Consider the following 19,882-nt stretch of genomic DNA (forward strand, 5'->3'; position numbering starts at 1 on the left):
AAGATAAAGGAAAAGTGTCTGAGGAACATAAAAACATACAAACACAAATTTTACATTAGCTTAACACTGTTATTTATGTAACATATGATATATACTCTAAGTCCATCTTTATTAATTAATTTTATGTAATGGTGAGGAAGTATTTGTCCATTTATGGTGTATAAAACACATGTCAAATTCTTTGAATAAATTCTTAAAAGACTGGATTGATTTCCAATGTAAATATGCAATCCCAAGATGGATTTTTTAACATAAAAAAGCTGTTCCAGTTCCATCAGACCAAGAAGTATTGAGGGCTAATTTTAGTCTGTGAAAGCTAGGAAGCTCTACTTTTCTGTTTGATCTTTTCTTTTTAAAAGAAATAAACTTTTTCTGTTGCTTTAGCCAGCAGGTAACTAATCCGAAATGAATACATTCAAAGAGAGCCCATTTCCATCATTCTGCCGTGCTATTGAAAGCAGCACATAGATTTTTTCCAGCAGATTTATTTTCTAATGCTGAAGTTTATCACTTGAGCAACTGCAATTCATCATCCCTTCCTTGTCGATAATCCTAGAAGAAGTCAATTTGCTAAATGTGCCCTTTTATATTTATTTATTTCTCAAATTTGAACGTTTCAAGTGAATGTAATGGGGAGTCCCCTCTTGAGAAGAGAGAATGATGGAATGTTCCGGGCTACCTGGCTGATCAAAGCCCCGCGATGCTTTTCGCTGATGCTTGTGTTAGCTTCTCATCCATCCCACCAGCGCTCAAGATTAACAGCTTCATCTATTTTGTCAAAGTTATGAGCAGAACGTTCGGAACAGCGAATGGCAAAGCTTCACTTTTTATTGATTTTCCTTTAAAGCTTCGCACCTCTTTTCATTTCCAAATCCATGTTACAACAGCCCACATCCAGAGAATTTTTCTAATAAGTTGTTATTCAGTTTTCAACATAGGGATTTCCAAATGTCTAGTAGATACTGGTAAACAGTAAATGTGCAAATGTGGATTTTCTTTTTTTTCAATGAAGCTAGACAAATCCATTTGGCACATTGCTGTTTTGTATTTATAGCCTCCATTTGAAGACAGAAACTGAAAATGTACCAACATGTTATTGGGCAAGTCTGCAGGGAAAAATCAGACAGGGACTGATTCAGTGACTGATTCCGTAGAAGCACTGAGTATGAGTATGCTTGCATTCTCATTTTTTTATTTTGTGCTTCCAACCCTCCGGTTGTATGTGTAATTTGCATTTAGCCAAGAATTTTGTTTAATTTGCATGAACTCAACACATGTACAAACACCTGTATCTATAGGCAAAGGCTGTAAAGATCTGGAATATCTGGGTATGAAAAGATCACAGGTTATATCTGCACCTGAAGGCATTAACATTTTACTTATGTTCCAATACCGAATGAATCTAGTGCGATACAGTGTGTTACAAATTTATATTTGTTCTGTCCTATAAGGTACACTCAGTCATTTAGCTGATGCTTTTCTCCAATTATTCTCCAATTATTCACAATTCTTTACTTATTTATACAGCTGGTAAACTTTACTGGAGTAATTTAAGATTAGTACCTTGCTTAAGGGTACTACAGCTAGAGGAGAGAGTCAACCAGTATGGTCTGTGAGCAGTACCTTTGACTTGTCACATGATAGCAAGGTTGGCTGAAAGTTGCTGTCTAAGGGTAACACGGCTGTTTTGAGCATGTATATGTAACCCGAAGGTTCCCAATTTCAGCCTCACACTCCATTACTCCTGTAATTGCCATTAAAGAAGATTATGTTTCTAAATTGTTCCAGTGAAAATACCCATACACATAAATGTACCAAATACTGTACATTGCTTTGAATGACAAGGCCAGTTAAGCAATAAGCTAATAAAAAGATTTTTTTTTGGTGATATCAAACCACAGCTCAAAGGCATTCACAGAAATAAGCACATTTAAAAATGCTGCTGAGACCTTAGCATGACAAAAGTCTTCAGTTCACCTCTACTTGACGTATGTAAATGTTGCGTAAACTATGGCCTTGGCCTCCAGTGCTTCTGAAAGCCTGGGCCATTGGAAATGTTCAGTGAAGGGTCTGGATCAGCCCTAGCGACCACTTTGCAGCTGTTGCACTTGTTGAAGCAATGACATGACGACGGAAACATTTTGTATGAGACAGTGCTCATACCTACATATATATGAACAAGAAGGGACTACTTACATGAACGCATAGAAAATATTACTAGTGGCTTCTGTTTAACCTCTATCAACCAGTAAGTAAATAGCATGGTCCTGTAGGGGCTACAGCTATTGTCTCACAGCTTCTGGTCTATGATTTTAAGTCTGGATCTGACCATGAGGGAATTCTCCAGGTGTTCAGTGTTCTTCCAGAGCCCACAGACATGTGTTGCCTTTGACTTATTGTCTCTAAATTGCTGTTTGTGTGTGTGTTACATTGATTAATCTGCTGTATAGATATGTGAATTTTTGTAAGGACTTTAGTACAGTGTATCTAGCAGTGTAAGTCATCTTCGATAACAATGGCAAATACCAGTTCATAATCATTTTAAGTTGCTTTGAAGGAAAGTGTCTCCTGAATTAATAGCTGTAAACACAGATATCCCTTAATATCCAAAAATAACCTGTTTCTTGTACTGAATTTTCAGATATCAATGTCTTATCTCTTTTTTTGTGTGTAAAAAAAGAGTAAAGCATTCCGAACCTGAATACCCCAAACCATCTTCTCCAAACATCAGTAAAATATTGCTAAACATTTATATAATACATCGTACCATTGTTTTGTTATCAACAGACTGAAGACACAGTAAAAGGAGTACATAAACATTGCGTTACTGTAGCAATATTAACCAACAACACTCAAGGAGTACAGTGGTGTTTGAAAGACTGTGAACCCTTTAGAATTTTCTCATTTCCACATAAATATGACCTAAAACATGATCTGATTTTCACGCAAGTCCTAAAACTAGATAAAGAGAATCCAACTAAACAAAGGAGACAAAAACATTTTAATTGTTCATGTGTTTATTGAGTAAAATGATACAATGTTATGTGTGTGTGGGAAAAGTATGTGAACCTCTAGGATAATCTGTTCATTTGAAGGGAAAATTGGAGACAGGTGTTTCAATCAACAAGATGACAGTCAGGTGTGAGTGTGGGCGATCCTGCCTTTTCTAATGAAGAGAGTTCGGGAGCTTCACCATCAAAGTCTAATCTTCTAACACAAGTTTTTGGAAGTGTATCACAGCTTGAACAAAGGAGATTTCTGAGCACATCAGAAAAAGTTGTTTTTTTTCTTCTTTTTAAATGCTCACCAGGCTGCAAATGCTTACAAAACCATTTGTAATGAATTTGGACTCCACCATCCACTATGAAGAAAATAATTTGAAAATGGAGGAAATTCAATCACCATTTTCACTCCCCCCACTCAAAAATTGGGTATCAAGAGTCAAGACCAGTTATATAGAAATTTTGGATGACAACAGTTTATAAATTGAAGGAGACCTGAATATGTGAGCAGTCTTTCCTGGGTGGCATTTTCTGAGAAACTCAAAACCTTTTGACTGATAGTTTGAATTTTTGACTTTATACATCTACTGTATGTCTGCTATCGGGGGCGCGGTGGCGCAGTTGGTTGGACCGGGTCCTGCTCTCCAGTGGGTCTGGGGTTCGAGTCCTGCTTGGGGTGCCTTGCGACGGACTGGCGTCCCGTCCTGGGTGTGTCCCCTCCCCCTCCGGCCTTATGCCCTGTGTTACCGGGTAGGCTCCGGTTCCCTGCGACCCCGTATGGGACAAGCAGTTCAGAAAATGTGTGTGTGTGTGTGTGTGTATGTCTGCTAAGCGAAGAAATGATGTAGCTTCATGACAGTTGTATTGGAACTCGATTTCTGAAAAATGTTTTTCATATTATTTTACCATCTTCAGGACACAGTGGAAATCAGATGCATCCACCTTAAAAAGGGTTTTTTGGGGCTCAAAACAAAGATATGAGTGTTGTGTTTAGTTTTTAATTCTGTTGATATTCTGAGTGCCTTGACTGGCAGACTGCTAATGTGGATATTTGCCGAGACTCAATAAGGCAAACAAGGGTGACCCAACATTGGACAGATTAACGAACCTGAGGGTCTGAAGTCCAATGTGACAGCAGCAGGCGGCAGCCCAGGCTTTCCGTCACAAACAATTACATCAGATCACCTTAACATGCTGTGCTCTTTTGCTAAGCATGTCAGCCATATTGACATTTCTGTCTTTCTGGATGATGCTAAACAAGCCTGTGTGGCAGATTTCATTTGCAGAAAGAAGGCTGCCAATACAGGCTTGTATAAGTTGTCAATGAGACCAACTTATAGACTCACTTGCATCCTCAAAGCTCTCGTGCGTAGGGTGAGACAGTCTGAGTATCGGCCAGTGTTTATTAAATCTATTTAAATTTCAGATAAATAGTTTCTGTGAGATATTCATAAACATGGCCTCTTTATATGAAACAGAGATAAAGGCTGGATCATCTGCAGAGTCTGAAATGTTTTCTGTAAGCCATGGTGGACAAAGGACATTAAATGTATGCACCTTACAAATGGGTGATCTTGTCATGGCAGTCAGGGGTCTAGTCTGGAAGCACTGGGTGCAAGACTGAGGGGCGAACACACCCTGGACAGGACGTTAACCCACCACAAGGTTGCCACACTCACTCACCCATTCTGGAGGAAGGCTTTAAACAACAAACAAAATGGTGCCGGGATAAAGATGATGTAGGACAATGTGATGCAGAAGTATAAAGACAGGACAATTGTACACAAAACTGTATGTCTTTAGACTGTGGGGGGAAACCCAGAGAGAGAATGTAAACTCCACTCAGACTGTGCACGATTCCAATCCATGCCAAAAAACTGAGGCACTCTGAGTAGAAGGCAGTACTACCCATTACACCACCACCAATTATTAAGCACACTTGTAAACACTTCTTGCAGTACAGTACGCACAAACCTGTGGCAAATGTAGAATTTGAACCAGCCAACTCCTATTTCCTATAAGAAAAGTGCTAGAGTGCAACATGGTGAATAGAATGGGTTTTATGCTCTTGTTTGTTGCATGTTTCCAAATGACGAGGCAGATTCACAATGGCCGGTGGCTAGTTTTGTTTTCTAGAGTGAAGACTTAGACATGTTCAAGCTTTTTGTGATAATTAGGCTAATTAGTTTCTCAAGACAACAGGGAAGTCTTGACTTGGATCTAAATCCACAACCCCTAGAGGCCCCTTTGTTTATCCAATACTCCACATCACAGCTCAGAGCAGGCATAATCATGAGTAATCTTTTATTCCCTCAGGCTCTTGAGACATATATAGACCCCTCAATGCATAAATTGTGTTTAGCAGTGCGGAGCGTGTTATCAATTCATCGTTGGTAATCACTCACTATAAATCCTTTCACGACTGGAAGCACTTGCCTTCTTGTGTTAGCTGTTGTCTTGCCATGATGCTCAGCCTACAATTAAAGGATGCATGAGGACTGAAGCATGAAAAAGCCCCAGCATCCTATTTGATACGCCTGGGCTGACATTAACTATGTCACCAAGCATCTTTTGCATTTTTTCCTAAACTGAAATGTTCCTTTGTTAGGAGTAAATGGCTTGTTCTTATTTTGTCCTTAGCATTGACAAAAATCTTCTTCATAAGTGGGCACTTGGGGTACTCAGGGGACAGCTAAAAATGTAAAGCATTCTTTCCATTACTTAGGGTATGAAAGGCAAACCAAATATATTATTATTATTATTATTATTATTATTATTATTATTAGTATTATTATTATTATTATTATTGGATATTGTGCTTGGCATTTCACCTTGCTAAATTTGGCTAAAAGAGCTGCCATTTTGCTAGGATAGCGACATAGATGGACTTGCAGCATAAACTGAATTGCCATGCCAGGACAGAGGTGGTTGTCCACTGTAGTCCTCACCACTTTCTAGAGGTGTGCTGTGGAGTCCGTCCGCACAGGGTGTATTACATCCTGGTGTGGTAGCTGCTACACACAGGACAAGAAAGCCCTACAGAGGGTGGTTGAAACAGCTCAGAAAATCATGGGCACACAGCCACCAGTAGTCCAGGACACCTACACCACACGTTGCCTAGAACGGCAAAGCCCATCATGGAAGACCACAGACACTTTTCTCTTTTCTGCTCTCTGGAAAGTGGCTCAGGTCTATTTGAAACCTCACTGCTAGGTTCAGGAACAGCTTTTACCCCAGTGCTGTAAGAATGTTCGACACACACTAGCTAACCTAATGTGCAATATTAATAACGATCCTGGACTTTACACTGTCATTTTTGTAATTTGATTTGGTACTGATCTCTCCAAGCTCATCACTAGCATTTTCAGTTTACTGTCTGATAATTATTCTGGCTATTCATTGTTATCTCTGCATGTATTGTAACGACCTGTGTAGGCGGGAAGATTTGTTAAATGTAAATAGTTGCATTAGGGCAAAATGAGTAAAGTGTGTAACCACTGGGGGGACTTGTGGGCAAAATAAAGGGGTGTCTGTATTTGCCAGCGGGAAGGGGAAAAGAAAGTGTGGGAGTGCTGAGCAGGTTGGGTAGGCTGGCTAGAAGCACAGGTCCTGGTGGAAACAGGGTCCTCGGACCAAGAATATTATTTCCCTATGTGCCGCTGTTTAAGTAAAACGTTTTGGATGAACGCTGCCTGTGCATCCTTCTTTTCCCCATCCAAACCCACGGTGCTCTGTGCTACAGCATATTTGTACTTCGTACTACTACCCACTTTGTTTTGTCTATAGTCTGCGGCAAAGAATTCAAGCAAGAATTTCATAGTACTTTGTAAATAGTACTTGTACGTGTGACAAATTTTGAACTTATACACTGCTCCTTTAGAGACAAAAATATACATTAGGTCATTTTTGGTTTGCTTAACAGCACCCAGTGCACAATGGCCAATGGTGGTTTTTGCTTACAGGTTTGAGAATAGACTTCTGCTTTGAGTGTGTGAAACTTTTGGAGCCCGTGCAAACACTTTTGAGATTTTATTTTGGGCTGACCCAGAGTGGCTCTGTGAGTCATGACCTCCAACCACCCTCTGAAATCACCCACTATCATTACATTGGCATATTACAGTAAACTATTCAATATCATCCCCCTATGAATAAGATATTAGTCACTCCCGTGGTCAAGAATTGAAGGGCAGATTCTAGGACGTGTCTCTGGAGCTTTGTCGATCTGTGAACTCAATATGTTCTATGTGAAGTTCATTGGTATTTCTGACTTCATAATCCCTCATCTTTTGAAAAGCTTCTGAACCTTTACTACTGTATCTATAAAGGGTTTACAAAGGTGTGTTGGTCAGAGGATTAAATAAAACAAAACATTATCAGAACTTACAGAGGTCTTCATTGTGTTCATACTTCTCTATGAACCTACAATGCACGTTGAGCAAAATGGCTCTCTTGAAGGTATAGTTTCGCTACATCTGATACTTTTATCTTGAAAGATGGAAAGAGTGTGGTGTTATATACATACACTATGCAATGGTTAGCTGGGAAGTTGTACTGACTTTCTTAAAACTTGAACAAGAACAAGAAATTTATCCTAGTAACTGGACCAGTTGAGGGTGATTTTGGATTCACCAGTGGGGATCCACCTTTGTTTCCTGTGAAGTTTTCAACGGTTTTAATAGGGTTTGTCTTACTGATATAGTTATGCTATGGTAGATCACAATAATGCAAGTACACTTGGACACCATCAAAATCTTTTAACCAGTAACAATTTTAATTGTGTAATAAGAATAATAATTTCAATAATAATTATTGTTATTATTCTAGGCATCCAGGACAACAGTGTTTATCTAGCAAGTATGCAGTATATTAAGACTGCTTGACATTTGTGTTCACAAGCTTTAGGGTGAAACAGCATAATTTTGAAGCGAATTTCAAGGTGTTTTCTGTATTATGTTTTATAATCCAGCTAATCCGTTTCCATACCAAATGGCACAGATCTACACTGTTCCTCTCCTTAACACTGCTCAGTAATATAATATAATCACTTCATAGTGCTTCCAAGCTAATTCTGGGAAGTAACTTACAAGCTAAGCTCTTTAGTTCTCAACATTGGAATGAGTTGTTTCTTTTACTTTCGCTCCTTGACAATAATTTCACTTTCTTGCTTGTAAAAGTACTTCAGTTGTATTTTTGACCTTTTCTCTTATGGAAAGCATAGATTGAATTTCATTTCTACAGCGAAATATGGTCAATATATGCATTTAAGTGGACTAGACTTAATGATAAACAAATAATGACCTTGGCAAATAAAACAAGCAAAAGTACATGTCACCATCTTAAAAGACATGCTGTTTTGTTGTAAAATTGCTGTGAAGCTATCCTGTTTATTAACATTGCATATCTAGAAAATGTTCTGTGTATGGTCGTTTTTATAAGCAAAATTTATTCAATTAGTTGACTTTTTCTCCAGGGCAACTTACAATGTTAATGCTAATTCATTAAATAATATTTTTAGTGTTTGTTTTCTGTCTTTTTTAAACAACTGGCCAAATTATAAATAGTCCATTAAATTACGTTTACCTTTCAAACTATTTTCTTAGCACTCACCAGAACATAAAATTAAATGTTCAGAGAACAGATTCCATTTGATTATAAAGCCGTTTTAATTTCATTTGCTGAATTTTAGATGTTGTTCTGCATAGTGCCTAAAAAAGTGAGGCCTGTGATCAGTCGTGGATACAATTAATACAGGAAATAAACCCATAGCCCCTATATTCTATTAAACACAATTCTAATCTCATTATTTCTGCTGTGACCTACAAATGAACTGTATGAACTTCTTGTATTAATGTTTTAGACTGGGTGTAGAAACATGATTTTGGAAAGAAAAAATCTAATATAAAAACATTAACATATTCTTGCTCCCCCCCTGACTGGAACAGCATAGCCTATATGGATGTGTATCTACAAAGCATCAAGCCAAATAGTGTTGCATATGACCATGTCGTTTACATTTACATTTATTTATTTAGTATATGCTTTTCTACAAAATAACTTCCAACGAAATCTATGTAGTGTTATCAGCCTACACACCCTTTTCACCAAGGTGACTTACATTGCTAGATAGGTTACTTGCAATGGGTCACTCATTCATACATCAGTGGAACACACTCTCTCTGTTACTTACACAGGCTTAGTCTTAGTCTAATTGAATGGGTGAAAAACAAATACTCATTGCACATGTAATGTCTCACACACACACATTTTCAGAACTGCGGGTCCCATACGGGGTCGCGGGAAACCGGAGCCAAACCCGGCAACTCAGGGCATAAGGCTGGAGGGGGAGGAGACACACCCAGGACAGGATGCCAGTCCATCGCAAGGCACCCTAAGCAGGACTCAAACCCCAGACCCCCCAGAGAGCAGGACCGGGGTCCAACCCATTGCACCACCGCACCCCCCAAACACACACACTGTCTGAAATCGCTTGTCCTGAACGGGGTCACGGCAAACCGGAGCCTAACCCGGCAACACAGGGTGCAAGGCCAAAGGGGGAGGAGATACATGCAGGACGGGCACATGTATTCTTACAAATTTCCATAATGCTAACAGAATGCTTTGAAGACTTCATTTCACAAAGGTTATACCTCTATACACACTTCTAATTCACCTTTGCTTCTATGCTGAACCTCACTTATTTTACATTACTGCCATGATTGCATGGTATGCATGGTTTTTTTGTATATGTTCAATGGTAACAGTTTTCCCATTTGTATTTATATCAAATCAGGTATTTCCATGTAAATATTTTTTTTTTCTTTTCTTTTTTTCTGTTGGGTAATTCATTTCAATGGTTAATTTGCAGGTTCATCGAAGAAACTTACTTTAATTGAACTTCTGTAAACAAGCTTGCCACAAGGTTACATGCTAGACAAACTCACAAACTCATTTTACTGTATCATATTCCCACAAGGTTGGGTTCTGACCCATGAATTCCGAGGCCTTGCCCCTATCCTTGCTACAGCAACCTCAACTGTACAGGGAAGAAATAGCTTTGTTAGTAGTTATTCACAGACTCAAGACAAAAAGGCTGGTCTTAGTGTCAGCAATAGTGTGTTAAAAGTTTTTAGTAAAACCATAATGAGTCAGAGCCAATTGAGCAGCATGGTTCATGATAAAACATTTTAAATGAGTATAAAGAGTTTAGCAGTTTTCTCAAGCACAATTCAGAAAGGAAATGTCAAAATGTCCAGGCCTGGCAATAGACATTTACCCAAGACAGCTGTCACCACCTAGAAAAGGCTCTCAGACCACCTTGTAAAGGTTATGTTTCAGATACTGCTTACAACTGTAAACAGAGAGAGGCTGCTGTCATGTAGCCCTCCTGAACATTCATAATCTCTGTAAATGCAATTATCTGGCAGGAGTGTAGCAGTCGTTTCAGTCTTGCTGTTGCAGGGCAAATTGTTTGGCTTCACTAAGCAGAGTTTAGCCTCTGGGTTTCACTGCTGTTCTCCAAATATAAGCAGCGTCACCCGAAGCGCCTCCCCTTGTACCCAAGACTTATCACAATGCTGACTTTTTCACGCACTATGCAGAACAATGTTTGTGACCAAAGTAGCAAACACAAATTTTACATCATCATCAGCATCAGTGACAGATACTGTATTAATGGCCATTGTGAACTAGTACTTAGCGCTTCTGGATTTGGTTCATGCGGCAACAGTACCATCCGATCCCTCTTTTGTTGATACAATTTTATAAAAAACGAAATGCCTGTTTGCAGGAGAGGTTTACGATCTTGACAGGACTGATTAACACAATCACCAAAATTTATTCAGAGTACATCAAGGTCTTTTACTAGAACCAGATTTGCCCCTCACTTGCTTCTTGCCAGGATGTATTCATCAAATCTTATATCACTCAAATCTGGATTTACATTTCTTTTTACAACTTCTATTTATGCATTTACTTGAGATGGGACCATTAAAATTTGTCTAAGTGACACTAAGTCTGTTCAAGATGTTACCTTAAATGGATGAGAGTCCATAAATGTTATGAGTGGTGACCCAATGCCCTCATAACCTTCATTCAGTGCTCAGTGGTCGAACACACAGTCTATTCAGCCTCCTAACACTTTTGTGAGATAGAAGTACCAGTAACCTTTGCACCACGATGCAGAAACACTGAAGTAGTTCCCAAATGCTGGCTGTAGGTAGCTAAGATTGACCTTTTTTGTCATGTAGCGCACAGTAATAAAATACAGTATATGATATTGCTGTACCACCCTTTATGCTGCAGTCTTTTGTTATCAGCTAGTTGCACATTACCCTTCTGGAATGAAGTTTGCTACATTATGTCTTCCATTTTTACCACTTATCAAGTTTGTAAGATTTGTGACGAAAAATTCCCCTTCATATCTCCTGCTCCGTTTTATCTGTACTGGAATTATTATGTGTGCCTCTGGGGAGGGTGCTTGCAGCGTGACTGATTCCCTTCATGCTGGGACACTGGGGTTAGCTGGTTTAATGCTCCACTTCTTCCAGGATGTTCTTGTCAGGAGATAGGATGGCTTCTTTTTTTCCAAGATGTTTTGTTCTCTTAAAGGACCATTATTTCCCCCTGTTGTTCGGCAGCTCTTTGTGTCCCAGTGCACAGTTTCTGCCGGGATGGTTGACCTGCGAAACTAAATTTAGCTGCTGATGTATGAAGTATCGAAAGTATTGGGTAATCTATACAAAAAGAGCTCTCCATTTGATACAGGAACTTCAGTTTCTGAAAGGTTGCAGAATGCCTTCCAGGGATGTTCATCTTGCCCACCATACAAAATCGCTCCCATAAAATATTTCTTAGGCCTTTGTGGTGTACATGAAATGTGATATATATATATATATATTCAAATTCATACATATGCAAGTTAAAGGATTCTCACCTAAAGAACCTGATCTGTTCCTGCCCCTGATCTGTAAGAATGCTGGGCTCCTCTACCTTTGGCCACCTGCTGGTCCGCTTCACAAGACTGACAATACAGTCAGTTCTCGCTCATAGCCTCACTGTGGTAGATTCCAACATTCAGTAAGGGCCTCAAACTTATCTCTTTCGGAGCCCATATCACTCTTAAGTTCAGAAACGAATCTCTCTTTAGCTGCTCTTTTTCATCTACCTGTTTTTCTATTCTAGGGGCGCGGTGGCGCAGTGGGTTGGACCACAGTCCTGCTCTCCAGTGGGTCTGGGGTTTGAGTCCTGCTTGGGGTGCCTTGCGACGGACTGGCGTCCCGTCCTGGGTTTGTCCCCTCCCCCTCCGGCCTTACGCCCTGTGTTACCGGGTAGGCTCCGGTTCCCTGCGACCCCGTATGGGACAAGCGGTTCTGAAAATGTGTGTGTGTGTGTGTGTGTGTGTGTTTCTATTTATATGCTACTTCAGTAATTATCTATTGGAATACGTGTGTTATGACAACAGATGTATTCAACAAACAACCAGTGCTTCTCTAATCATGTGATCTAATCGTGGATCTAAGTGCTCTGTTGTGGGCTCAGTTTGTGCTCAATCTATTTCATTGTGGAGAAAAGTGTCTGCCAAAGGCCTAACTTGAAATGTAAATTTAATATATAATACGAAGGTTGTGTTTCTGTGTGCTTTGCTTCAAACAGCTGTTGTAGTGGATTATTAGTTTTCTGTAGGTCATTGAACTGGCCCACACAAGTTACTTTTTGCAATGGGGCAGCCGAGAGCTCTACGCATAACACAGTTTCAATGCAGTGCGCATTGCAGTTTCCAGTTGTATCATAACAGATACCTCAGCAGGAGCGCTTTGTTTTGTTAAAACGGAAGTTGTGCTAAAATTGCAGCAACACCATATTTTTCCATATTTCACTGTAAACCAATTTTTCATTTCAAAACATTCCAATACTGTAGATTTACATATTTGCCTACATAGATTGTTCCCTCATATACTCTGACCGATATGTATTTTCATTTATCGGCCAGGAGTCGTTCGTGGCCCGTGGGGTACTCTCAGTTCTGCTATTGTAGCAAGGTCACAGTAACATCCAATATGCCTCTGAGAGAACAGCAGATCCCATGGATGGTGCTCTGATCTACAGGATGGATTGGGCTAAAATTGCACTTTTAAACGCCACTTCTGTCGCTGAGAATACTGCATAAGAGCAGTGCCTTTATCTGCTAGGCTTTGACTTTAAACTAAATTATGTTAGCTCTTTTAGACTCCATTGAATTGTGCTGCATGAGGATATTTTTTAAGGATACTATGGAAAGAAAAGAAAAAAAAGCAAATATTTGTCTAATGAAACCACCACTCTAATTTAAAACACAAATGGTGAGACTTAACTTTTCATTGTTCGGACACATGATAGGAAGAGTTGACTCTCTCAAAAAGGCTGTAATGTCTGGAAAGTTGAACGTAAGAGAAGTGGAGGATGACCAGCTTCCAGATAAATGGGCTTACTCACAGTGACAATGACAGTGAACACTAAACATTCAAGTGCAGGACAGAAGTTTCAGGAGGTGCTCTCTTTATGTGGCCAGTGATGGCACTTAGCAACACCAGTGTTCCCTGCAGAACAGCTGTCTGGGGAATATTCTAATATCTTGTTCAGCCAAATACAAGAGAACTCACACACACACACACACACACACACACACACACACACACACACACACACACACACACACACACACACACACACACATTTTCAGAACCGCTTGTCCCATACGGGGTCGCGGGGAACCGGAGCCTACCCGGTAACACAGGGCGTAAGGCCGGAGGGGGAGGGGACACACCCAGGACGGGACGCCAATCTGTCACAAGGTACCCCAAGCGGGACTCGAACCCCAGACCCACCGGAGAGCAGGACTGTGGTCCAACCCACTGCGCCACCGCGCCCCCGTTATTACAAGAGAACTCTTCAAACCAAATAGGTAAGAAACTGAAATTTTTAATTACTTTTGCTATGCTTCTTCATGTCAACCTGACAGGACTTGCCAGATTGGTCTGGATCACAGGGCTTGCACATATTCCACCAAATTCCTCATAAAATGTAAAGAGAGGACAATGAATGATAAAAAATAGGGCAGTTTGTTACTCTGAGTTAACACTGTTAGAGGAATTTTCTCGTGGTTTCTGTCCACCTCATTCTATGTATCTCTACCATCATCTGAACTCAGGCTTACACACACACAGTTTCAGAACCGCTTGTCCCATACGGGGTCGCGGGGAACCGGAGCCTACCCGGCAACACGGGGCGTAAGGCCGGAGGGGGAGGGGACACACCCAGGATGGGACACCAGTCCGTTGCAAGGCATCCCAAGCGGGACTCAAACCCCCAACCCACCAGAGAGAAGGACCCGGTCCATCCCACTATGCCACCGCGCCCACTTTCTCAGGCTTACAATTAAGTATTATTTTTTATAAAATAAGAAAAATTAACATTTATCTAAGGGATCTAGGCAGGGTAGAACCTCTTACACGTGTGTTCGTCACGGAACACAGAGCGGTCTGAGAAAGCTCTCCTTGAAAGAAATCTTTTTTGGATGTTTTATGGCCATTTTTTTGGCTGGAATATCTCACACAATGAAGTTCTCGCACATCTCTAATAAAAAGTAATTGGAAATGTCGATCACTTTCCAAAGACACTCATACTGAATGTTCTAGTCTGTGTACACTTGTGGTGGGGACACTTTGATAAAGCTCAGTCTGCTTCAGCATTTCTGTTATCTTCTGCATTGCATTTGTGCTACGAAAATACTGCAGAATTTATCATGTGTCATTCAGCACAATGTAATAATTAGTCATTTTTCACGGTACACAAAAGGAATAGGATTTGTAGTTTAGCAATATGTCATAAATACATTTGAGAATGGCATAATGAGGGCAGTTAATTTTGAGCACAAATATTTAGATCGACAGTGGTATACTGATGTATTAAAAAAGTAAAAAAGAAATAACCCAAGTCAAGTCAAGCTTTACAGGGGAGACATTAAGCGGCTGCCATATTGATTGCTTTTTCTGGGACAGTGGTGTAGGGGGTGGGCACAAAGCATGTAATGTTTCCTCTATTTTCATACATTTTTCTTCTTGTTAATAATTGAAAAGGAGGACTGTGTGGGCTCCAAAATGTTTCCGTTCTGCTTCAGTTTGTTGTGTTGGGCATGGAGCACAGGGGATATTTTCTGCTGCTACTGTTATGTTAGCTGTCAGCAGATGGAATCCAAACTGTGTCTAGCAAGCCTTTTGTTTCCAAAAACTTTCATACCTTGAGTTATACATGCTTTGGTACAAAAATAGTACTTTTCTATGATAATAAAGCATGTAATTATGCACTGAAAATTATAATGGTCAAAGCTATTACCTTTTTTTACCTTGACATAGTTTTCCACAAAATTTTTGATTCATGCTTGAAATAAGAAACAAGAAATACCGTAAGATTGAATTAAACTCATCATATCGTTGTTTGCTTGTCTTCTGCAAAGTTGTATCATCATCGACAGATGAGGAGGATATAGGACTGATGGTTGCGCAGGAGTACACAGTGTAAAGTTTTTTGGTGCTAAAAAATATTACCATCCCAAACTAACACACACACACACACACATTTTCAGAACCGCTTGTCCCATACGGGGTCATGGGGAACCGGAGCCTACCCGGCAACGCAGGGCGTAAGGCCGGAGGGGGAGGGGACACACCCAGGACAGGATGCCAGTCCATCGCAAGGCACCCCAAGCGGGACTTGAACCCCAGACCCACCGGACAGCAGGACCGTGGTCCAACCCACTGTGCCACCGCAGCCCCCCCCCTGCCCCCCAAACTAACAGTCAATTAAAAATACTTTATTTACAAAGTTCTAAATATTAATTTAGTGCCCTGCATGAACGAAAAGGTGTATTATTTTTATGTGTACTGCAAATTAAAAGTCTTTTTGTGTCCTTATTTTCCTCAAATTACAGGGTAAATTTGATTTATTTAGGGACTTTTGTTCTATTGTGAAAAGTAAATTATGTTTACTATTTCAGTCAAAGGGGGTGCGGTCGTGTAGCTATCTTGGCTGGCTCCAGCTCTCTGGCGTGTCTGGGGTTTGAGTCCTGCTTGAGGTGCCTTATGATGGACTGGCGTCCCATCCTGGGTGTGTGCCTTTCCCCTCCAGCCTTGCTCCCTGTGTTTCTGGGTTAGGCTCTGATTTGCTGTGATCCTGCTTGGGACAAGCTGTTTCAGACAGTGTGTGTGTTTCAATCAAGAAAAGATGAAACATTTTGATCAAACATTTGACTTTTGGGTAAGAACACATGGCAATCTTCAATGAATAATGGAAGATTTTTATTTTTTCATTCATTTTGTTTGTTTTCATTTTTTCTTGTTTTTACCTTTTTTTTTTGTTTGTTTTTGTACAGTGTTGTGATGGTATCATTTAACACTTTGACTCAAATTTTATGATCTGCTTTTGTATCAACACATTTTCCCTGTAGGCTTGACAGAAGGTTGCCATGAGGCCCTTGCTTGTTCTAGTATTTGTGTAACACGTAGTGAGTTAGGTTTAATTAATCCTTAACAGTAACAGTTACACTTAACAGTTTGTACTTTCCACATGAAAGTGCAAACTGTTTCCTCCCTTCATGTTTTAGTATTTCTCTCAGATTTATTGAGACTAAATAACTACTGCTCTTTCCACAGTCTCAACTGTGAGGCAATGCTAAAGCATGATATTTCCAAGGCTCTTCCCTTGACCCCTGGCAGATGTGAGCAGGGCTGTGCTTCAGAAGATGACCAGCACTGACTGGATTTTCTGGAGGAAATTGATTTCAACATGCATTTATTGACCGAAAGCATAAGATATTCTCAAAACACAGCCACAATTCACTGGATGTCTGCCGCTGGTCGTTTTCTTCCTTTGCCATTCTGACTTAGTTAACATGCCATGTCTTACAGTGAGCATTGTGGAGACAAAGTATGATTTCATACGGGGCCCTCTTTTACAAATCATTTGCAAAACTACAAAAATTTTCCTTTTTTGAATAACTAAACTTTTATTCAGAATAATAGGTAATTTACAATTATTTGGAAAATGACTTGGGAAAATTCCTGTTACGTGTTTGCTTTCTATTTGTTCTGAAAAAAAAAAATGTCTGGAAAATCATGTTCACAAATTTCTTCTGGAAATGTCTTGTGGAAATTGAAGGGCTTGGAAAATGTTTATATGTAAGGAAATTTACATACTGTGTAATCTGCTTTGTGTCTTACAAATGCCATGGTATTTGGCCCATAAAACCATCAGTGTCATGAGGATGCCCAAAGGACTGTAAAACCATAAAACCAGGAGGCTAGAAACATTACTGTAAAGTTTTTTTCTTTTTTTTTTTTAAATAAATATTTCAAAGAACATAACAAGTGACTGAAACCAACCAATCATCTATCACCTGGTTAGTATGCAACACCATCAATGAGAAAACCATCAGAACCTTGAGCCCTGCTCCCCAGTGTCTAATTATTGAGGTAACAGTGTGATGTGTGATCAATGGCCTGCAATCTGAATAAATTCTGATCTTCTGCAACTAAAGGACATTTTTACACTGTTGCATGTAGCCACTATGTTGTTCCCAGAGAAGGTAAATGTAATTAAAATCTTTCTTGAAAAGGAGTGGTTTTTTTTTTTTTTTTTAAAGCCTAGGGAGGATTGGAATTGCCCCTACAACTGAAATATACAAATAGGACTAGAAATTCCACTTTTTCCAAGTGATAACTGCAAAGGTGCTTTTCCAGTGAAAATCGCACATCCAGCTGAAATATACTTGACTTTCTTCACTTCTGCCACATTGTTCACCTCTCCAGTTTAAAGGCTTACATACTATACATGATGTTCTGGCTGTGAGCACTGTGTCCCTGATGGGTATTAACATCGACTTGCCATCAGGTCTGTCTCTGTGTACTCCAACCTCTTCTCAGGGAGTGGTAATAACAATGTCCTTCAACTTCTAAATAAAATCTCAACTATTGCAGGGTAAGAAATGTGAAATCATTGCATGCCGAGTTTTGGACTCAGTCACATGATTCATACAATTTGGCATTACAAAGAGACTTTCCATTTTTCCTACTCAGTCATACAGGTGCACTAAATGAACCCTGCCATCCATTAATCTTCCTTATCTCAGTGTTTTCTACTCTTCCACAGCATTGTGTTGATCACTGGCGCAGTTTCTTTGCTGCAGGAATGGAGGGTGAAAGGTGGTGAATTATTCTCATTAGGAAAACAGGTTTATCAGAGATTTTAAGTGTTATAGATTATTCAAATCCTTGTTGGTGTGTTGATGGCAAGGTTCTGCAAAGGTCAGAGTAGTCCAGTGATTGAAAATGAGACAGGACCTGAACAATGCTGCAGTCCAAAGCTGTTAGGACTTTCGAAAGGTCAAAACATAGACAAACACCCACCTTAATGCCTTTCTCTTTCTTTCTTTCTTTCTTTCTTAGGAGCAAGGCAAAGTTGGTGTCACCTTCAACATTGGCACAGTGGACATCAGTGTTCGGGAAGCTAACCCAGTGAATGACGGGAAGTACCATGTTGTGCGGTTTGGGAGGAATGGAGGCAATGCCACACTGCAGGTGGACAACTGGCCAATCAACGAGCACTTCCCTACAGGTAATGACCGCTTACTTGCCCACTTGTCATCTTACTTAAAAACTCATATTAAAAACTTTCTCGTGTCCTTCTCCATTGGACAGCACTTGTGTCGAAAACCAATGGCTGAAATCAGAAAAAAGCTGAATTTGTTTTGTTTTTAATCGGGTACGGCAATGAAGGTGGACAGTGGTTGGCAATGCCCACTCAAGTCTGCATCCCACCCACCCAATCAAAACTGGCGGGGATAAAAAACAATACTGGCGGGGATAAAAAATTGCGGGAGAACTTTATGATTTACATTTACATTTACATTTATTTATTTAGCAGACATTTTTTTCCAAAGCAATGTACATCTTAGAGAAACACAATTTGTGCATTACATTAGGAGAAAAAGAGACATAGTTGCAAACATGTGATTCTTAAGTAAACTTTCTTTGTTTCTTTCCACTTTATGCACTGATGTTCATCACATGAGTAGGTGCATAACACTCTGAATATAACTCAATGACAATTCCTGATCACCTTCCTACGGTTTTTATTTTTTTTTTTTTCTTAGTTACACAAACACACACACACTGGTTGAAGCCATTGGTCCCCAGCGGGGTCGCAGCAAGCCAGAGCCTAAACCAGCAACACAGGGCATAAGGCTGGAGGGGGAGGGATGGGATGCCAGTCCATCACAAGGCACCCCAAGCAGGACTCGAACCCCAGACCTGCCAGAGAGTAGGGCCCAGCCAAGCCTGCTGCGGCACCACACCCTCCTGGTACACAAACATTTACATACAATACAGGAGTAGCAGCTGTGTAAAGGCTTATCTGGGCATGATCATATAGCCATGAAGTTACAGTGCATGAACATTTAAACCATACATGAGCTTGATAGATCATGGGTGAAGCAAGACTGGAAGAGATGAGTTTTCAGACCCTTCTTGAATGTGGACAGAGTTTCAGCAGTTCTGAGTGAGAGGGAGAGGTCATTCCACTACAATGGAGCCAGAACTGAGAACCTCCATGCTTTACCTTTCGTGCACGCAACCACCAAGCAGGCAGAAGTAGATAAACAAAGCAGTCTGGCTGGGGTGTAGTCATTGATCAAGTCTTGTAAATAGCTAGGAGCAATTCTATTGATGCATTTGTAGGCAATAACCAGGGTCTTGAATTTGATTCAGATTTATAACTTCATTAATTGGTGCTGTTTTTTGATTGGTTGAACACAAATGTAATTTGAGGCATCTGTTTAGGTGGATTAAAGC

At 40.1% G+C, this 19,882-nt stretch overlaps 1 protein-coding gene across 6 annotated transcripts in view; it reads left to right on the top strand.

Annotated features, from left to right (window-relative positions):
- LOC108922314 (neurexin-3b-like) overlaps positions 1-19,882 on the top strand; it is a 370,501-nt gene that overhangs the window by 279,386 nt on the left and 71,233 nt on the right. For all 6 annotated transcript variants that reach the window (XM_018732376.2, XM_018732379.2, XM_018732378.2 and 3 more), the window contains one exon: positions 18,479-18,647. In XM_018732376.2, the coding sequence (XP_018587892.1) occupies positions 18,479-18,647 (169 nt within the window). The remainder of the gene's footprint in view (positions 1-18,478; positions 18,648-19,882) is intronic.

This window comes from Scleropages formosus, chromosome 1, assembly GCF_900964775.1.
Source record: "Scleropages formosus chromosome 1, fSclFor1.1, whole genome shotgun sequence".
Lineage (NCBI taxonomy): Eukaryota > Metazoa > Chordata > Actinopteri > Osteoglossiformes > Osteoglossidae > Scleropages > Scleropages formosus.